The sequence below is a fragment of the Misgurnus anguillicaudatus genome, chromosome 11 (genome assembly GCF_027580225.2).
Source record: "Misgurnus anguillicaudatus chromosome 11, ASM2758022v2, whole genome shotgun sequence".
NCBI classification, from domain to species: domain Eukaryota; kingdom Metazoa; phylum Chordata; class Actinopteri; order Cypriniformes; family Cobitidae; genus Misgurnus; species Misgurnus anguillicaudatus.
This window is the reverse complement of record NC_073347.2, coordinates 11,226,122-11,245,822: the sequence shown is the minus strand read 5'-3', so window position 1 is coordinate 11,245,822 and position 19,701 is coordinate 11,226,122. Positions and strand designations below refer to the sequence as shown.

Below are 19,701 nucleotides of genomic sequence, written 5' to 3'. Positions count from 1 at the left end.
TGGTGCCCCTTGAGCAAATACTGTACATGTCATTGCTGAGAAAACATCAGATGACTTTTGGGTTCAGTGTATTTCATAATGCCATGACCAGTAAACTTCAATTTCCGTCCTCTTTTGCTTTTCATAACTTCTTTAGGGTCAGAAAGGTGAACCTGGGGAGAAAGGCGACAAATCAGAGCTGGTATGTTTTACACTTTACTGCTATGGGTAAATAGGGAATCTGTATCTATAAATATCTTAAATTAATATTTTAATGGTGATATGTTTTTTTTTCTGTGTTTAGGTTTATGGGCCTGCTGGACCTCCAGGACCTGCTGGGCCAGTTGGGCCAATGGTAAAGGCAAAACCTTTATTATTACACCCACTGTCTAATGCATCCAAATTTAACATGTTTGTTTGGCTTAGACCCACGGCGTTGATAAAAAATGCAAACTAATTTCACACATGCGTTCTTTTCTGACTTGTCAGGGGCCTCCAGGTTTGTTAGGACCAAAGGTAAATGTAACTTTTAGTAGTATTACAAATTCAATTATCAGTTACTTGTTAGTCCTCTATCATTTGCTGTGCTAAAAGAACATTTAAGCTCATTCTGTATCTCCTGTCTGGATAAGGGAGAGCCAGGAGTCGGTCTAAGAGGAGAGAAGGGATCACTTGGACAGAAAGGAGATAAAGGAGACAGGGGCCATCTTGGACTTCCTGTAAGTATATTTACTATTCTAGTATTTGATACTAAACCCGAACTACATTTACTTCATCTAGGGAGCTTATAAACACAGCACAGATTTATTCAATTAAATTTCCACTTGTTGTTCTTCTAAATGCATCATTAGTGGTAAAAGCATGTTTTGTGTAAAGTTTTTGCTTTATGGCTCTTTAATACAAATATCAATGTGCTGCTGTTTCATGTGTCATTGTAGCTACATGTCATGATTTAATGGCTTAGTGTTTTACATTGCATGAATCAGTGGATATCCACATTTGGAAGTGGTTGCAGTTATATAAATACAAGTTGCATCACGTAATCATCTTGTTAGATTGTTATATACACATTTGAATAAATTGCTAATTCAGATTACTGTGAAACTGAATTGCTGTCTCCATTGCTATTATAGGAAGTAATGATTTAAATATGTTTAATGTGTTTGTTTATAAATGTTTGCTCTCCACTGCTTTGTTAAATGGCATGCTGTAGATTTTGTTATTGTGAATTCCAAGGGTCTTTTTTTCTGAGTTCTGGTGTATATCTATGTTGTCAAAGTCATTGATAAACTTGTTCTAGTCACATCATCAATGGCACAGTAACTCCTTTTGTTTTTAAGAAATGGCTTATTTGGACTAGGTCATGTATACCAATAAACTGAAAAAGCAACAGTGTCAATTTTTCAGAAGTTACATACTGGACATACTGCCTCTGTTCCAAAACCTAATAATGACATTCCCACAATGCAGGGAAAAAATTAGAAAACTTTAAATGTATTTGGCAGGTGCCTTCATTCAAAGTCAATTAACTGTTTCGCCGCCAGTGTTTTTTTAAAAGTTGCCAGCCAGCGCTAGCATTTTTCATGATTTTCACAAGTAAAAAAACGTTTCATCCTACCTTTATTTGTTCTCTTTTTATCACGTCTTAAAGTTGTTTAATTCGTTTAAAAAGCTGAGATAATTAAATTTTTGTGAAGGACTTTTGATAGAGATCAGATTCAGAGCGATCATCAAAACACACATGGACATACAGCTGTTTGCCTTATGGCGATACTTCTGGGTTTTATAAGTTGTGGAAGAAGCCACCTGGTGGATAATAGCGGTATTACAGATTGCCAGAAAAACTTGAGTTAACTCATTAATGGCGGGGAAAGAGTTAAAGTGCATTCAAGCTATAGATTTTATCGGTTTGTCTGAATCAAACCCAGAACCTTTGCTAATGTCAAGAGAAATTTGGCTATAAATATGTTTCATAACTAATAAAAAACAATTAAAAAAAATCTTATTTTACCTAACAGCTAAGTATTGTTACCCACTAAAACTTACACTGTAAGAAGTGAAAAGTTGAATTAGCTTAAAAATTACTTTAATTGGTAAATTGTTTTTTCCAACAAAATTTTTTCACTTAAAGTACTTTTCACTTAAAAATATAAGTTGACATTTTTTTTAGGTGTTACCAATTAAAGTAATTTTTTGAGTTACTCCAACTTTTCACTTTTTACAGTGCACTAAACACCTTTCACACACAAATTATGGAAAACACACAGAAAATTGGTCCAGGATCGTTTGACGCCCCTTACGACATTGTTTCTGCCTTTTGTTCACACAGGACGCATTCTGTAAATGTTATGGCAATGTTAATAATGTAGGTCCCCTTTACAGGAACGAATCAATTACAGGACGCTAGCAATTTTATGTCATTTTTTGTGGATCAACTTGCTGTGTGCATGAGGTTTAAAGGGACACTCCACTTTTTTTAAAAAAAATATGGTAATTTTCCTTAGATTTTTACCTTAATCCATTCAGCCGATCTCCGGGTCTGGCGCTACCACTTTTAGCATAGCTTAGCATAATCCATTGAATCTGATTAGACCATTAGCATTGCGCTAAAAAATTACCAAAGAGTTTCGGAGCTGTACTGTCATTCTGGCGTAATAATTAGGGACTTTGCTGCTTTAACATGGTCCCCTGCCATGAGTTACTAAGGGGACTATTTCCGGCTGCTGCATAATGTCATTGCGCCTCCTGCAGCCATGTTACAGCAGCAAAGTCCTTGATTATTACGCCAGAATGAGAGTTTAGTTCATAGCCATATTTGCCTAGAAAATCACAACTTTTAATTTTCTGTCGGTCTTAGTACACGATGTAACTACAGAAGAGACAAGTTTTAAATAGGAAAAATATCGAAACTTTGGTTGTTTTTGAGCGCGATGCTAATGGTCTAATCAGATTCAATGGATTATGCTAAGCTATGCTAAAAGTGCTAGCGCCAGACCTGGAGATCGGCTGAATGGATTCCAAAAAGGTAAAAATCAAATATTTAACTCTAGGGGAGCTGGAAAATTAGCATATTTTCAAAAAAAAGTGGAGTGTTCATTATGCTGGGTTGGGTCAAAAAGGGAGAAATCCTCATTAGGTTTTGGAACAGTGTGCCACTATGTACGTTAAAGCGTTTTTAGTTTTCACATTTTTTCTGTTTTTTATCACTGGACGGAAAGCTAGTATTAAAAAGTTATTCTAGTTTAAACTGGTTAAAAGGAGTTACTGTCAGTCTCTAACACATCATCTTCAACACATCACCCCTCCATCAGAACTAGTATTGTTTTTATGTGGCACACGAGTCACTGCTTCACTCATCCACCCCTCTACCCCTCTCCATCCCCACCACCTCCATCTCTCCTCTCGCTCTCTAACTGTTTACACGCTATCCAGGGGGCTCATGGTTTAGACGGCAGACCTGGTCCAGTGGTGAGTGGCGCAAGACCCGTTTCCCATCACCCCCAACCCTATGATTTCCATCTCCACCTCTATCTTTCCTCTGCAGTCTGCTTTTTTGCTTCTGTCTGTCTGCTCGAGATGTTGCTTGCTTGTCGTCTGCATTTCTGTTTTGTTGTCTTATGATCAAAGTCTCGTTTAGGTCCCTGTTAAGGTTATATCGGCATGAGTATTACTTTCATGTGACTTTGTCCCTAAGCCTATTTGGCTGTTACCTCTTTCTGTCTTCAGTAAACCGCCCTTTAGATTATTTCTCAACCTGTCAACACACGGGTGTTTGAGAGGTAGCATGGCCATGCGCTTTTAAACAGTTCTCTCTCCCCGGCAGACTTTTCTTTCTTTGAAAAGTCAAAAAGTAAATAATGTCTTTACATTTCATGCTGTCGCAGCCTTTATGTATATTCAGACATGCCTGGCCTCTGTTGACATGTTGAGCAAAAGAGCTTCATTTCTTTCCAAGAGACAAGCTTTGATCTGGTAATGTCATACCAGGAGAGAGCATGATGGGATGCGACTGCATGAACTATTATTACTGTATGGCATACTGTACAAATGGCTGAAAAGTAGGTCTCCCAAAAAAGCAAGATGTCTAACAGTCCTTTTGTTGAATCCCTACCAAGCCAAGGCCGATGGAAGGTGGATTCACATTTACATTTACTTGTGTGTCTGTTTATTTCAATTTAGATCAACAAACTTTGGTATTTGGTAGATTTCCTTATAGGAGATTTTGTTTAAAATCAAATCTCCTGGTCCTCAGCCTCCGAGGGGAAAGCTTTACATATATGGAGCTTCAAATTGCTCTTAGTCAGCTCATATAAAGTTTGTTGATCTATTGGTGCTTAACACACTGACTAGTTTTTCTTCCTGTCTGACCATGTCACCCATCACCTCTGTTAAAGCTCACATGTCTTATTTTCTGCTCACCTTTAAAGGGTCTGATAGGACCGGCTGGAGTCCCTGGCCCTGCGGGACCAAAAGGAGAAATGGTTAGTGCCATTATGATGAATAAATTGAATTAAGCAGAATCATTGCTTTAATAGTTGACCCAAAAAAATAAATTCTGGCATCATTTCTTTGTACTGCTGAACATAAAGGAAGATATTTGTAATGGAGCAGGAAACAGAAGCACCATCGACGTCCATCCAAACTGCTATGGAAGTCAGTGGTGCTCAAAAATGGTTTGGTTACAGACATTGCTTAAAATATCTTCCGTATACGTATACAGTTTTGTAACAACATGAGAGTGAGTAAATGATATCAGAATTTTCATTTTTGGGTAAACTATCCCTTTTGATGCATGACACCATACACCACACCTACATTTAAATGCTACAACAACTACCTTATTAAGTATTAACAAAGCAGTGAATTATAGTTAATAGTGCAACATTTGTAGCTAGTAGTGAATATGTGTTCCTCATATTGAAGTTAAATGAAGGGTTCAGTATTATCCACTTCATTCATAAGGTTTGTGTTTTCTTTACAGGGGGAAAAGGGAGATATGGGAGTACCAGGACCAATTGGGCCTCAAGGCATCCCTGTAAGTGATGTATCAGAATCTACCTTACCTGAGTAACAATCTGTGGATAAGCTCATTATACTAAAGAATAAGATGTGACACTTTAAAATAAGGTTGTATTAGTAAACATGAGTAAATACATTAACTAACATGAACAAACAAAGAACAATATCGCTTTTCAGCATTTAATTCTTGTTAAAGGAATATTCCATTTTCTTAAAAGAAAAATCCAGATAATTTACTCACCACCATGTCATCCAAAATGTTGATGTCTTTCTTTGTTCAGTCGAGAAGAATTTTTTTTGAGGAAAACATTGCAGGATTTTTCTCATCTTAATGGACTTTAATAGACACCAACAATTAATACCAAACTCAACACTCAACAGTTCCTTTCAACGGAGTTTCAAAGGACTATAAACAATCCCAAACGATTTTCATTTTTGACAATAAAAATAAAAAATATGCTCTTTTAAACCACAACTTTTCGTCTAGGTCTGGTCCAGCACGACCTAACGTAAATGCGTAGTGACGTAGGGAGGTCACGTGTTACATATATAAAACGCACATTTGCGGACCAATATACTGACACAAAGACATTAATTAGTATCATTCCACATACAACAACGTCGGAACGGTCCTCTTTCAACACACTTGTAAACACTGGGGCGGAGTTTCGCGTTCGTCTTCTGTGACCTCTTGACGTCATGACGAATTGCGTGGGGTCACGCTGGCGCATCACGACCGGATCTAGACGAGAAGTTTTGCTTTAAAAGTGTATATTTGTTATTTTTCTTGTCAAAAATGACAATCGTTTCGCTAGATAAGACCCTTATGCCTCGTTAGGGATTGTTTATAGTCCTTTGACACTCCGTTAAAAAAAACTGTTAAGTGTTGAGTTAAGTATTAAATGTTGGGCTCTATTAAAGTCCATTAAAATGAGAAAAATCCTGCAATGTTTTCCTCAAAAAACATAATTTCTTCTCAACTGAACAAAGAAAGACATCAACATTTTGGATGACATGGTGGTGAGTAGGTTTTCTGGATTTTTCTTTTAAGAAAATGGACTAATCCTTTAATGTTAGTTGATGTCAATACAGTTATTCATGTTAGGTCATGGTACATTAATTCATGTGTAACACAACGCTTGATTTTATATATGTATTAATAAATGCAGAAATTAGCATGAACAAAGATGAATAAATGCTGTAGTAGTATTGTTTATTGATAGTTCATGTTAATGCTTAACTAATTGTTGAAGGGACACTCCACTTTTTTTGAAAATCTGTCTCATTACGCAGTGACCGAAAATAGTCTCCTGCTATTGAAAGTTACCAAGGGGACTATTTTTGGGCACTTCGTAATATCATTGCGCCTCCTGCAGCCATGTTACGACAGCAAAGTCCTTGATTATTATGCCAGAATTAGAGTTTAGTTCCTAGTCATATCTGCCTAGAAAATCGAAACTTTACATTTTCCATCAGTCTTAGTACACAATGAACTAGAGAAGAGTCAAGTTTTAAATATTAAAACTCTTTGGTAGCGTGATGCTAATGGTCTAATCAGATTCAATTAATTATGCTTAGCTATGCTAAAAGTGATACCGCCAGACCTGGAGATCAGCTGAATGGATTCCAAAACGATAAACGATGTTTAATTCTATTGGAGCTGGAAATGAGCCTATTTTCAAAAATGTGGAGTGTCCCTTTAACAAATACAATCTTATTGTAAAGTGTTAACGAACAAAGCAAACAATGGCCAATAATAATGTCTCCTATTCATTCATTTAGGGTTTAGTAGGACCACTGGGATTAAAAGGAAACCGGGTAAGATTATGTGTGATTATGTTTCTAAAATATGTCATTGCAACTGTAATAAGTCCACTTTCTTAAATGAAAGGAATTTACTATATTTTTAAACCAGCACACTGAAAAAAAGTATTCATTCAATTTACAAATATTTTGGGGTGGTTGGTTGCGGTCAATTTATTTAAGCTACATTTTAACAAAAGTTTTTTATTTTATTTTACTAATTTTTTGTAAAAATGTAGCTTAAATAGATTGATTGCAACCACTTACCCTTAAAAAAATTGAGTAAATTGAATGAATAATTTTTTTCATTGCATGCATGAGTATAATTTAAGGCAATAGCTTAAAAGAAAGTATTAATTTTGTGCTGTATGACTTAAAGGGCACCTATTATGCAAAATCCATTTTACAAGGTGTTTGGACATAAATGTGCGTTGGCAGTGTGTGAACACAACAACTCTATAATTAAAAAATCCACCCACTCCTTTTTTTTAATCCCCATTAAACCAAAGCGGTGTGACATCACACTGACAAAGCCCCGCCCACGGCCAACGACTGACAGTCCTGCATTACCATAGTTTCCGCCCTCAGAGAGTTGTACGCTGTCTGTCATATCTCAATAGTGAGATACTATTGTCTCAGACTGTATTGACGGGAATCAGATCTATTTTAACTTTTTTTAAAGCGCTCACTGTCTCTTATGGTAAGGGAGTGAAGTGCAGTGGCTCATTTGCATTTAAAGGTACAGACATAAAAACAGCACGTTTTTGCTCCCACCCAAATAGGGGCATTTTGGACATGCTATAATAAAATATCTGTAGGGTATTTTGAGCTGAACTTCACAGATACATTTTGGGCACACCTGAGACTTATATGACATCTTGTAAAAATGGGCATAATATGTGCGCTTTAAATGTTTTTGTTAATTATAAATACAACGTCAATGCTGGAAAACGTATACATGTATATTTTTTATTTTGTGAGATTATTAGTAATAAATCCCATGTTTTATTTTTAAATGTTGATGTGAATACAAATTAAATAGTAAATTGTTAGTTTTTCTAATTCAGTTAGCATTTTTGAAAATATCTTTGCTGTTTTCCACTGTCTTCCATCTTCTGTTTACATCTCTCCTATTAACACTAATTTCCTCAGTTAATGATGGAATGTCTCCCACCTTGAAAGTCAGGACATGTCAATGTCTCCTCCCAGCATCCTCCACTGCTGATATCATAAACATATAGATAAACAAAAAAACAAAGACTGTAATCATATTGAACAATACTGGCTGACGTATAGTTTGACGTTTAGCTCAGTGGAAGTTGCTGTGGAGGACTCTTGGACACGGTGCTTTTTTACTCTTGTCCTTTCCTTGTCTTCCTCTTTTTTCCACAGGTCTTCTTATTCCCTTTTCCTCCCCCTGCACCTTGGCCTGTGTCCCGTGGCTCTGTTTGCCGACTCGGGCCGGGTCGTCCTCTCTGTACCCCTCTCACCCCCGGCCTCCTCCTCCTGCTCCTCCTGCATCCTAATATTTTAGCCTGGGTTAATATTCCTCCTCTTCCTCACCTCTTACTTTTGTTCATATCCTCCACTTACCTCCCTTCCATCCTGTGTTCATTTTCTCCCAATTACACTAATGCACAGAGATCTCGCTGTTCCATAAAGACACATCTGGTTGTGTTTTGTAATAGCACATAACAATGTGGGAAGTGGCTTTAAATCAGCATTTTGACGTCCTGATGAAAGTATTCGTGAGAGAAATTTAAAACCGAATGAAGCCTTAACTGAGATGTTGATTCTTAATAGAAATCCACTTTGATTTGTTCTTTTCACGTTTGAAATAAATCCCAAGAATGAATGGCCTTCCTGTTATAATGACTTAAAGAGCTTCAATTTAATACTTTGCTAACAAGACGTTTTTGACTTTGCGTGCAGACTTTAAGATTAAATTTTATCACAGAAGCAATAAAAATGTAGACATGTTGATCCAATAGAAATTTAGATTTTAAGACTTCTTCGATCTTCTGATATTTTATCTGATTATACTGATTATCGGCCAATAGATCGATGCATCTCCAGTCCATATTTTACCAACTATGGTAAAACAACCCAGCACATATGCTTTATATACTTAATCCAATATTTGGGACCAATACAATAAATGCATATACTTCACCCTTTAAAAGTAGATGGCACATTTTAAAAGAATGCTTTCAGACTATTTGTTGAAGTTAACTTTGTTTAGAAAGCGAAATCTAAGTCATATTTAAGGAACATCTTGAAAAAATTCAATAACAAATACAATAAAGTCTACACACTAACCACACTGGCTTATTCCCTTCCTTTTTAACCCCTCCACTTACCCTCCTTACACTGATCCCAGCTATACACAAGCACATCTTATGTCTATTAAAACATCTAAACATATTATTCTCATTGACCTGTAGTCGACAAGGAGGACCGAAGACTGACTTATGTGAATGCACTGTTGTTTACAGGGGGAGAGGGGCAAGAAAGGCAACAGGGGGGCCAAAGGGGATAAGGGAGACCAGGGAGCCCCGGGATTAGATGCCCCGTGTCCATTGGTATGTCTTTCGTTCAATGTGGAACACTAAGGCAAAAGGAGACTTGCGGAAGCCACGCCTCCTTATGTCTTTGTGTAATGTCCTACTAACCATTGCCCAGAGCTGTTCTGGTCCCAGTATCTAAATTACAGCATTCATTCATATATATATAGATATCAATATTTACATGGGATCTAAATGAAAACATACTAGGTACCAGAACTCTCGTGGGATTTTTCTTTTCAGGATTCTGACTGACAGGAATATGGTTTTGCTGGGGAGATCCTGTGTAACCAGTAAACCTGTTCCTGTCAGTCTCACGCCTAGTAGACTTGGTCTAGGCCAGTCAGAGCGGCCATTGTTGGGGTGTGGCTAGAGAACAGGATGTTTATATGATTGATTTCATGAACAGGGTTTCCGAGGCTTTAAAGGGGAGAAAGGTGAACCGGGGCTGCCAGGCCTGGACGGGCTGGATGCCCCGTGTGCTGTGGTATGCTGTTGTCAATCCCTTTCTTTTATTCAGCATGCTTTCTGCCTCTCTGAACCCATAATGCTTATTATATGTAGGCTAATGCTTTCACACAAGATACAAATAAGAACCAATTTAATTTTGCATTATAACTTAACACGAGACTTCTTTTTGTTCATACTAATCTGTTCATTTTTAGTTTTTCTATAAGAATATAATCATTAAAAAATAACAGACACTCACAAACTAAATAATCCTATATTTTCCTGTAATTTGTGACAGTTTTTTTTACTTTCTGTATAATACGTAAACATTTAGACTGCTTGTGTTAGACCCCTGGTGTCAAAACCTCTTTTTATTTTTTTTAAATAACAGCATTGTATTTTTTTATAATGCATGCATTCTATGTTTGTGCTACCTACTGCATACTTTAACCCATATTTATACTAAATAATGTCAGTCAAACACTAGCTAATTTGTGTTTCCAGGGCGCTCCTCTCTAGTATTCAACAAAATGAAGCACTTAGGGTCTCCAAAAACATCTGCATGTTAAAATATGTTCAAATACAGTGGCAAGAAAAAGTATGTAAAGTATATCTTCATCTAAGTCAAGGGTACACACAAAAAAATGCTGGTTGCCAGTAACTTACTGTAGAAGATAAAGACTGAAAATGTTTCATGTTCATGTTACGGGGCGCTTCCTGTAGCTGTGGATCAGACGTGCACATCGTTGAGGAGGAATTTTAGCCCAACTGCTTTAGCTCTGTCATATTCTTTGGACATCTCCTGGCCCTCCTCAAGGGCATAGCATCTCTATTGGGTTGAGGTCTGGGCTCTGACTTGGCCACTCCAAAAGGCAGATTTAGTTTTTTGAAGCCATTCTGTTGTAGACTTGCTCCGGTGTTTTGGGTCGTTGTCCTGTTGAATCAACCACCTTCTAGACAGTTTAGGCTGATGTACAGACATTTTCACATTATCCTGAAGATTTGTCTGATATACTTGGGAATTCCTCTTCCCTTCAATGATTGCAAGCTGGCCCTGATGCAGCAAAGCATGCCCAAATCATGATGTTTCCTCCACCATACTTTACAGTTAGGATGATGATGATGCCCCTTCTACACCAGATGTAACGCTGTGTGTTTTTCCAAATAGTTCAATCTTAGTTTCATCAGTTCACAAAACATTTTGCCAATACCTCTGTGGAGTGTCAGTGTGCTTTTTTGCAAACTTCAGGGGTGCAGCAATGTTTTTTTTAGTAAGCAATGGCTTCCTTCGTGGTGTCCTGCCGTGGATAACCTGCTTGTTTAATGTTTTACATATTGTAGACTCATGAACAGAGATGTTAACATGATGCCTTCAAATCTTTGGCTGTCATTTGGGGTTGTTTTATTTACCTCATTGATGAGTCTTCTTTGTGCTCTTGGTGTCATTTTGACTGGGCGCCCACTTCTTGGTAGAGTACCAAAAGTCCCAAAGCGTCTCCATTTGTAGATTGTTTGCCAAACTGTAGACTGGTGAATTTCTGAAGTCTTTGAAATAACTCTGTAACCCTTTCAAGCTTTATGTAAAGCAACAACTTTTGATCGTATCTCCTCTGAAAGCTCTTTTTGGCGAGGCATGGCTCACATAATCGTGGTGTTCTAGTGCAGAGGAAGCTCCACAAAGTTTGAGGAGTTTTTTATCAGTTAAAGTAGCTGTAGTCCACACCTCCAAATGTATTATCTTAACCAGACTCCAGGTGTGCTAAAACCTGACTCCAATTAGCTTTTTTGAGGTCATTAACTTAATGGTTGACATAGTTTTTTTCACAAGCACAAGTTTTTTTGGTTGACATATTGTTGTGAAATTATTTTTTGTGTTGTGTTTTTATTTGTAGACACATTATGTTTGTCATTACCCTTGACTTATATGAAGATCAGATCACATTTTATGACAAATTTGTTTAGAAAACTATGATTCCAAAAAGTTCATATACTTTTTCTTGCCACTGTATATATTGTTGCAAAACATTAGCATCGTGGTGATTGTTTCGTTGCCACTTTGTCTAATTGATTTATTTAAGGATCTAAGCATTTGATTGAATAGTTCATAACTTGTAGGATAGTATGATCGATTGATTGATTGATTGATTGATTGATTGATTGGTTGGTTGGTTGGTTGGTTGGTTGTTTGGATGATTAGTTGGTTTATTGATTTATGGAATCTGATGGTGAATTTCGCACTGATGTGTATATACATGTATTGTAATTGCCTTTATTAAAATAATTTATGTAAATTTGCATGAAAACAGTCATATATTGATTAAAACCAAAGTCATGTGCAGTATATCTACATTCATCCAATCATATGTGACCCATTCTGTGAATACGCATCTGAAGTCATTTTAGTGATTTACTTTTTTCTATATAAAATCATCTTACATAATGTAAAGAGCATTCTGTGAAAATATAAACTTGATTTCTTTAATACTCACTGAGAAAGGTCATGAAAATCAAACGGATGCTCCTCATCTCGTTATTAGATTATAAAACCTTAGCCTGGATTTCACAGACAGGGTCACAAATTGTCTTTCTCAGCAAATGAAATCTTGAAGTCTTTCATCACCACTCCTCTTTTTTCCATTCAGGGCGATGATGGTCTGCCAGTACCAGGGTGTTGGAATAAAGTAAGTGGTTTCTGATGATCATACTAACCTATTTGAAATAACTTCATCCATGCAATCCCTGTTTGATATAACTCATGCCATGAATTAACCGTATTGAGGTATAGAGTCCAAGTAACAACCAATATATTTAATTATCACTTGAGATGCACCGATATTACATTTTTCCACTGATATCAACTGTTGCTTTTTTAGACTGATATCTGCCGATACCGATAGTTTGGTGGTTATATTAACTATTTACTCTATTCTGAAGATCACATTTTATGAATGTCGGCCAATAATCGGTATCAGTCTTTATGAATGTCGGCCAATAATCGGTATCAGCAAAGCTTAAATTGATTGCATTTTCCTGTTCTCTTTTGATTGACAGGATGTATCGTCTGCTTTTAAACTATAAATAAAGACACCGATTATTGGCCGATACATCGGTGCATCTCTAATTATCACTTAGTAATAGAAAGTGATATTATACATTGCTTTATGCTATGTTCTATGACAAATTGCTTAGGATATGATTTCAGGTGATTTATTTAACTCTATACCTGCTTGAGTGTTTTGTGCTTGAAAATAATGTGTGCTCTTTTTGCCTCTTGTTTTGCAGTGACGTTAACTCCAGAATGTCATGTTTGTTTGTAAATAGAATATTTATTTTTGTACTATTTTTGCCATTGATCTGTTATATTGATGGAAAAGAAAATACCAAAAACCGTAAAAAAAAACTGGCAGGACTTTTGTACAGATTGTTTATTTTTATTACCGGTAATGTTGTTTATGTAATGGACTTTATACTGTACCTATGCATTATATCAAAATGTTTTGATCAAGGAAGAAATATACTGTGGCAGCATATGCATGATATTTGTGCATAATGTTAACTGATAAGTGCCTATTAACTTATTGTACGTGATGTTTTAATGTGTTGTGTCAGACCACGCTGCACTGTTTAGTGGGGCTAGAGTTCAAATTTGGCCTTGTGTTATGAGGACATCCCTTGCTCTGAGTTTTTAACATGGACCACACCTAATGATCTTACACTGTAACTGCATATGTTTACTGAAACGTAAAATGACTTATTGGAAGGTCTATAGATGCAGTATAATTTTTCTTTCAGTGCATAAGCATTTGCATGACTTGTATTGCCTTTCAGACTGTTTTCATATTTAACTTGCAGTTAGTTTACAACTGACGTATTTGCCAAATACACGAATTTGAAGTAAAAACTGGCAAAATTGATAAATAACTTTAAGAAAGCAGAGCTTTTGCCTTTGTATATATATATGTCCTAGATTTAAGCAGCTATCTTTATTACAGACTGATCTCACGGAAAGTCGTGTTATAGTCACAAAAAATTTTATTAATTTATTCGTGTCCATGGCACAAATTCAACTTTTTCGTTTCACTCGGACAAATTTCTATTAATACTTTTTCGTGTCCGTTGCACGACTTTCTTTTTTGTTTCATTTTATGTATTTTCATACCATTGTCGCTTGGGGTGAAACCCAAACTCTAAACCCAACTCGAGGCGAGAATAGTTTAAATAGGAGAAGAAAAACCAAGAAACCAATACAAAATTACATCCTAACCCAAACCTCAAATTTAACCCCAACCCCTAGCGACAATGATTTAAAAATATGAGAAAGACACGAAGTCATTCCACGGACACGAAAAACTATTTATAGAAATTTGTGCGAGTTCGACACGAAAAAGACATTTGTGCTCAAGGCACGAAAAAAGCTGAATTTCGAGCCATGGAAAATTAATAATTTTTTCGTGACTTAACACGACTTTCCTTGAGATCATGTTGCTTTCTTCATATCTTACCATTTTAAAGTAGTAATACGTTCATTTTACATAATTTATCTTATACAATGCTGCTCACTGTCAAGCAAATTGTTGTGCTTGCTAATAACTTTTATTATGCCCAGTTTTACCTCAACTGAAGTACAAATGAAGAATCAAGGCAGTTAAGTTTTAGTATTATAAACATGACTTTTATGTTAAAATATTGTAATTCCCAGGATTATCAGGGTCGTAGATAAAAGGCCCGCAAGCTAAACCGGTTTTGTTTGTGTTGTCTTTATTCAGTGTTAAAAATCCTCAAAGTGGATTTTGTGTAGGAATGCTGCTGCTTACCATGAGAAGCTCTGTTTGGGTTTTGTTTTGCCAGTTAATATCGAGTTAAGCTTGGTTTGTAATCTATAAACTCTTTATGCATCTGTAATACCTCATACTAACCGTGCCTTAATGCTTTTACCCTGCCAAAGTACATAGTCTTAAGACATATCAGCAATACTGTCAAAGAAGCTATGCTGTCTACATGAGGAATATAAAAAAATAAATGGCTGTCATTTTTTTTAGCCAAACTAGAAAGTCTTATTTTTTATTGCTTCTTTGATATCCATCTGTTTTAACTATAAAAATATATCATATGTACATATAATTTGTTACTTTAAATTAACATAACAATTTCAACTTGTTTACTTATCACCAGTCAAAACTTAAAAAGTAGGTTGAATTGACTTGCATAATAAAGTTGTTTAAAGGGGAAATTTCACAAGACTTTTTTAAGATGTCAAATAAATCTTTAGTTTTCCTGGAGTACATATGTGAAGTTTTAGCTCAAAGTACCAAATAGATAATTTATTATAGCATGTTAAAACTGCCACTTTGTAGGTGTGAGCAAAAATTTGCTCTTTTTAAATGCAAATGAGTTGATCTCTGCACTAAATGGCAGTGGCGTGGTTGGATAGTGCAAATTAAAGGGTGGTAAAGCCAAATTTAAATTACAGCGGGGAAAATAAGTATTTGACACATCAGCATTTTTATTAGTAAGGGGATTTCTAAGTGGGCTATTGACACAACATTTCACTTTTTTATTATGACTCAACTTGTATACTTCAATGTTCTGATTTCTTTGTATGAATTCAATATTTGGCTTAATGGCTACATCTGGTGGAAATTTTGTGTCAATAGCCCACTTAGAAATCCCCTTACTGATAAAAATGCTAATGTGTCAAATACTTATTTTCCCCGTGGTACCTATTTTTTCACATGCTTGCAGAGAATGGTTTACCAAAACTAAGTTACTGGATTGATCTTATTCACATTTTCTAGGTTGATAGAAGCACTGGGGACCCCATTATAGCACTTAAACATAAAGTCAGAATTTCATGATATGTCCCCTTTAAAATGTATGCTGCATGACAGTGTGCATTTGATTGCATTGTGGTGAAATGTTCACGTTGCATTGTGTATCAGTGCTTGTTATTTTGCATCTGGTGGTGCATCATTGGATTTGAAGCTTATAACATTTTGGAAAGTGATTTATGCAACACAATGGTAAGTGTATTAACACTTCTGTAACAAACTGATGTCCCACGCATGCCATTTCATCTCAGTGTCACACGTTGAAATATATACAGAGCTGAAAAATCTCAGTCCACTTCAAATGTCTGTTTTTCTGTCATTTAAAGGGTCAGAATCCGTTCCAGCTAGCCAAGAAGTAACACTGCCACGAGATCCATGTGATCTGAAGATTTTCCTTCACAAAGCGACACAAAAACTTTTTAGAAGAGTTTTGGGGAGATCTTTGAGTTTGGGCTGCTCTGTGGTGTCTGTTTGAGGGATTGTTTTTGCCTGTCCAACCGACCTGTAGTAGAGGGATTCATGGGGCAGCAGACGTGAGAGGACTGATATTGACTAGACTTCCAAGAAATCGTCACCTCCCATGCTATTCATTTCTGTTGTCACAGAAAAGGCAAAGATGCAGAAGTAGCCTGTTTCTCCGAGTTTTACACACTTCTTTCTCTTTATGTTATTCACTATGTGAAAATAACATTTTAGCACATTTTATTTCTTGTTAGTTTAAATGATTTCTAACGTCTGTGATCAGAGGATTCAGCGCAGCTCATTGAACACATGCACGCCACCTGAACAAACCAAAGAAAAAGACGAAAACCTTTGATGATTCCTAATTCAAACTTTCACTGCCTTCTGATGAGAGTTGCGTGTAAAATGCAATCTCACATACAGTACATTTCTACTCATATATGATATTTATGAAGTATGTAAATAATGATCCAGTGTGAGCACAGTGCAGTGCTTTGTTATGTGGCATATAGGTATAGATTAAGCCTAATATTAATATTTATTATTATTATCAAAAAAGAAACTTTAAAGTCAACAACACAGCAAAGATCAAAAATATTGTTCAATGCAATTTAAGATAATTTTTATAGAAGTTGGCAATAAAAGTTTTTTATAGGCTAAGTGAAATTTAATAACTATTTTTAACATGGGCATTGTTGTTGCAACGTCTCACTACTGTAAATAGCTTAAACATGCAAATGTTGCCATAATCTGTGTATTTTGCAAAACCCTACAGTAGTCATAAAGTAAAGCTGTACACTTGATGTAGGGCAGCTAAAAATACATTTTAATTCACTGTAGTTTTAAAAGGTTTTTTGGTTTAGCACATGTGTAACTTTCAGATGACAAGGGCTGAGCAGACCCGTGTTGCAAATCTCTTTACTAAAGCTTTGGACAGTTGGTCAGCTAGTTTATTTTTGGTTGTCCAATATGAAAGTTATTATTATCAGATCCACATCATACACTCACAGACACAGTACTGCTATGGAGTGACGTTACCACACCAGGATCAGAATAGAAAATTTGTTTTTCGTTTAAAATATTTAATTTTCTTTATCGTGATCTGGTTCTATAGAAAGTAAAGATGTGGTGTCGTATGTACAGAACTAGCAGCTACTGTTTGTTCTTTTGTTTTCTTTTTCATTTAATACCTAATGCAAGCATTCCTTGTGTTTTTGACACCTGTTTTCATCCAAATGTTAATAAGACTTGTGTATATTATAAACCTAATGGAAATGTAGTGTAGTTTTTTTAAGTTTAAATATATGTTAAGGTTTGATTTTCAGTTTGAAGTCATTCAAACCTGAAAAAGTTGAATGGAGGTCATGGGTTTAATCTGAATTAATATTGAAGCTAATTTATTTAACGTACTACAATGTACTACAAATATGAAACTGAGATTTTTGGACTATAAAGAAAACATTATTGAAGGCATTCAAATTTATGCAAAATATGGCATTAATTAATGTAATTTTTGAATGTAATTATTTGTTGCAAATATTTGAAAATGTTTTAACCACTGGCACATAACACAATGCTAATTATACAGTACAATGCTCAGAAGATGAATTCAATCTTACTCACTCTGTATTATAATAGCATTAGGGTCTTTTATCAAATTTGGGGCATGTTATGAAGTGATTTACTTTTCTTGTATGCACGAGTCAGTGTGTAATTTTGCACATAAAAAGTGTGACTTATTCATTTCTTGAAGAAGAATATCATATTTGTACTGTACACAGAACAATTCCCTTAGACAAAATATTACGTTTTGATCTTGTGCTTCTTTGTACAGTGTACACTTTAGGAAATATGTCATCCTGATACAAATATGTGACCCAGGACCACAACACCAGTCATAAGGGTCCATTTTAATTGAATTATCCGAAAGTTGAATATATAAGCTTTCCATCGATGTATGGTTTGTTGGGATAGGACAACATTTGAGATACAACTATATCAAAATATTGAGCAAATCAATTTTAAAAGTTGTCCAAATAAAGTCATCTGCAACTGTATTTACGCACAAAAAATAAAGTTATTGATATATTTACAGTAGGAAATGTACAAAATATCTTCATGGAACATCATACTTTTTACATGATATCCTAATAATTATTGGCAAAAAATAAAAATCAATAACGTATTTTTGGCTTTTGCTGGTTCTGTTGTCCAGGGTCACATATCTTCAAATTTGTGACACAACATTATATGTCCAAATGAAATCATCTTTTTTGTTTCTGGACTTATTTTGTAATATTTTCTGTTTATTTAAATTTGATGGGGAGTACTGTACACTTTCAAAACGGCTGTTAAGTCCAGAACCAAACTTGCCAGTTATGTATAATCCTTGATGCCAGTTGGATCATTCTGATCTTTATATCACTCACTGCCTGTGTGAGCATTGCTGACCTTTGTGAAAAGTTCAGACTAAGTTCACCTACTGCTCACTTTATAACACATTTATTTATTTATTTTTTGTTCATTTACAATAGGTGTCTGTTTGACCATGAACACATATATGGTTTGTATCATATCTTTAACATTGATGTTGTTGTTATAAAGTTTTATGTCATTGTAAATTGATCAGAGGGCATTTATTTGGGTGCTTTTACAGCAAGTGCAAAGGCACAAAACATTGCATCCACCTGTATATTAAGGCATACTGTAAAGCATGCACCGACTTCTGTACATTTAAGGTGACAGTCCGACTATTACAGTATGTTGACTAAAAGGCTTTTTGGAATACATTTACCTTTGCCTTCTTTCCTTGTCTTTGGTTTTAAGTTCAAGCATTGAGTTAAGATGTCAAGTTGTTGTTTATTATGTAAAATCCTGGGTTATTTTCAATTCAAAAAGGAACCCGATGGGTTTAACCTTTGTTGGGGTTCCAATTGGGTCAAATATAAACTTTTTGGGGGTATGATTAATTAAAATATATATATATATATATATATATATATATATATATATATATATATATATATATATATATATATATATATATATATATATATATATATATCAGGCTTGTGCAGAATTCAGAATTGAATTCAGAATGACTCCTAAATTCCAATTCAATTCTTGAATTTGAATTGAATTTGAATTTATGTCAAAAACAGGATCTAGAATTACAATTTGAATTTGAATTAAAGGAAACAGAATTGCAATTCAATAAAAATTCAAAGAAATTCTTATACATATTATACAGTAAGTGAAGTGTTAAAAATGAAGCTTTCAGTATATGTCAGATATGATTGCATTACATATTCTATAAATATATTCGTTTGTACAGATTACATTTACAGGAAATGTTTTCCAGCAGCAATTAATTTTAAAAACTCTAGTCACATAACAAATAATTAAGTTTGATTTTTTTTGCAATTGTAATTTTATGGAACATGATGTAACATGACTTCATTTCCCAGAACGGTTTAATTTGACCAAGTATTTAAAATGGTTGCCAAACAATTTTCCAAAGTAATTTTCCTAACACTGAATGTATGTGAGATTCTTCTGTGGAATTTCTTTGAATTGCATGAATTTAATTCCACTTC

The 19,701-nt window shown here is 35.2% G+C and overlaps 1 protein-coding gene across 6 annotated transcripts in view; it reads left to right on the top strand.

Moving 5' to 3' along the window:
• col13a1 (collagen, type XIII, alpha 1) overlaps nucleotides 1–19,079 on the top strand; it is a 119,075-nt gene extending 99,996 nt beyond the window's left edge. For 5 of the 6 annotated variants that reach the window (XM_055171275.2, XM_055171276.2, XM_055171274.2 and 2 more), the window contains 9 exons: nucleotides 137–181; nucleotides 284–334; nucleotides 469–495; nucleotides 612–698; nucleotides 3,412–3,447; nucleotides 4,407–4,460; nucleotides 4,961–5,014; nucleotides 6,781–6,816; nucleotides 8,194–8,822. In XM_055171275.2, coding sequence (XP_055027250.2) covers nucleotides 137–181; nucleotides 284–334; nucleotides 469–495; nucleotides 612–698; nucleotides 3,412–3,447; nucleotides 4,407–4,460; nucleotides 4,961–5,014; nucleotides 6,781–6,816; nucleotides 8,194–8,496 — 693 coding nt within the window. In that variant the 3' untranslated portion in view covers nucleotides 8,497–8,822. Of the gene's footprint in view, nucleotides 1–136; nucleotides 182–283; nucleotides 335–468; nucleotides 496–611; nucleotides 699–3,411; nucleotides 3,448–4,406; nucleotides 4,461–4,960; nucleotides 5,015–6,780; nucleotides 6,817–8,193; nucleotides 8,823–9,774; nucleotides 9,853–12,457; nucleotides 12,497–15,969 lie in introns of those variants that run through there. The other variant, XM_073873020.1, reaches the window with a different exon arrangement.
• The last annotated feature ends 622 nt before the right edge of the window (nucleotides 19,080–19,701 follow it).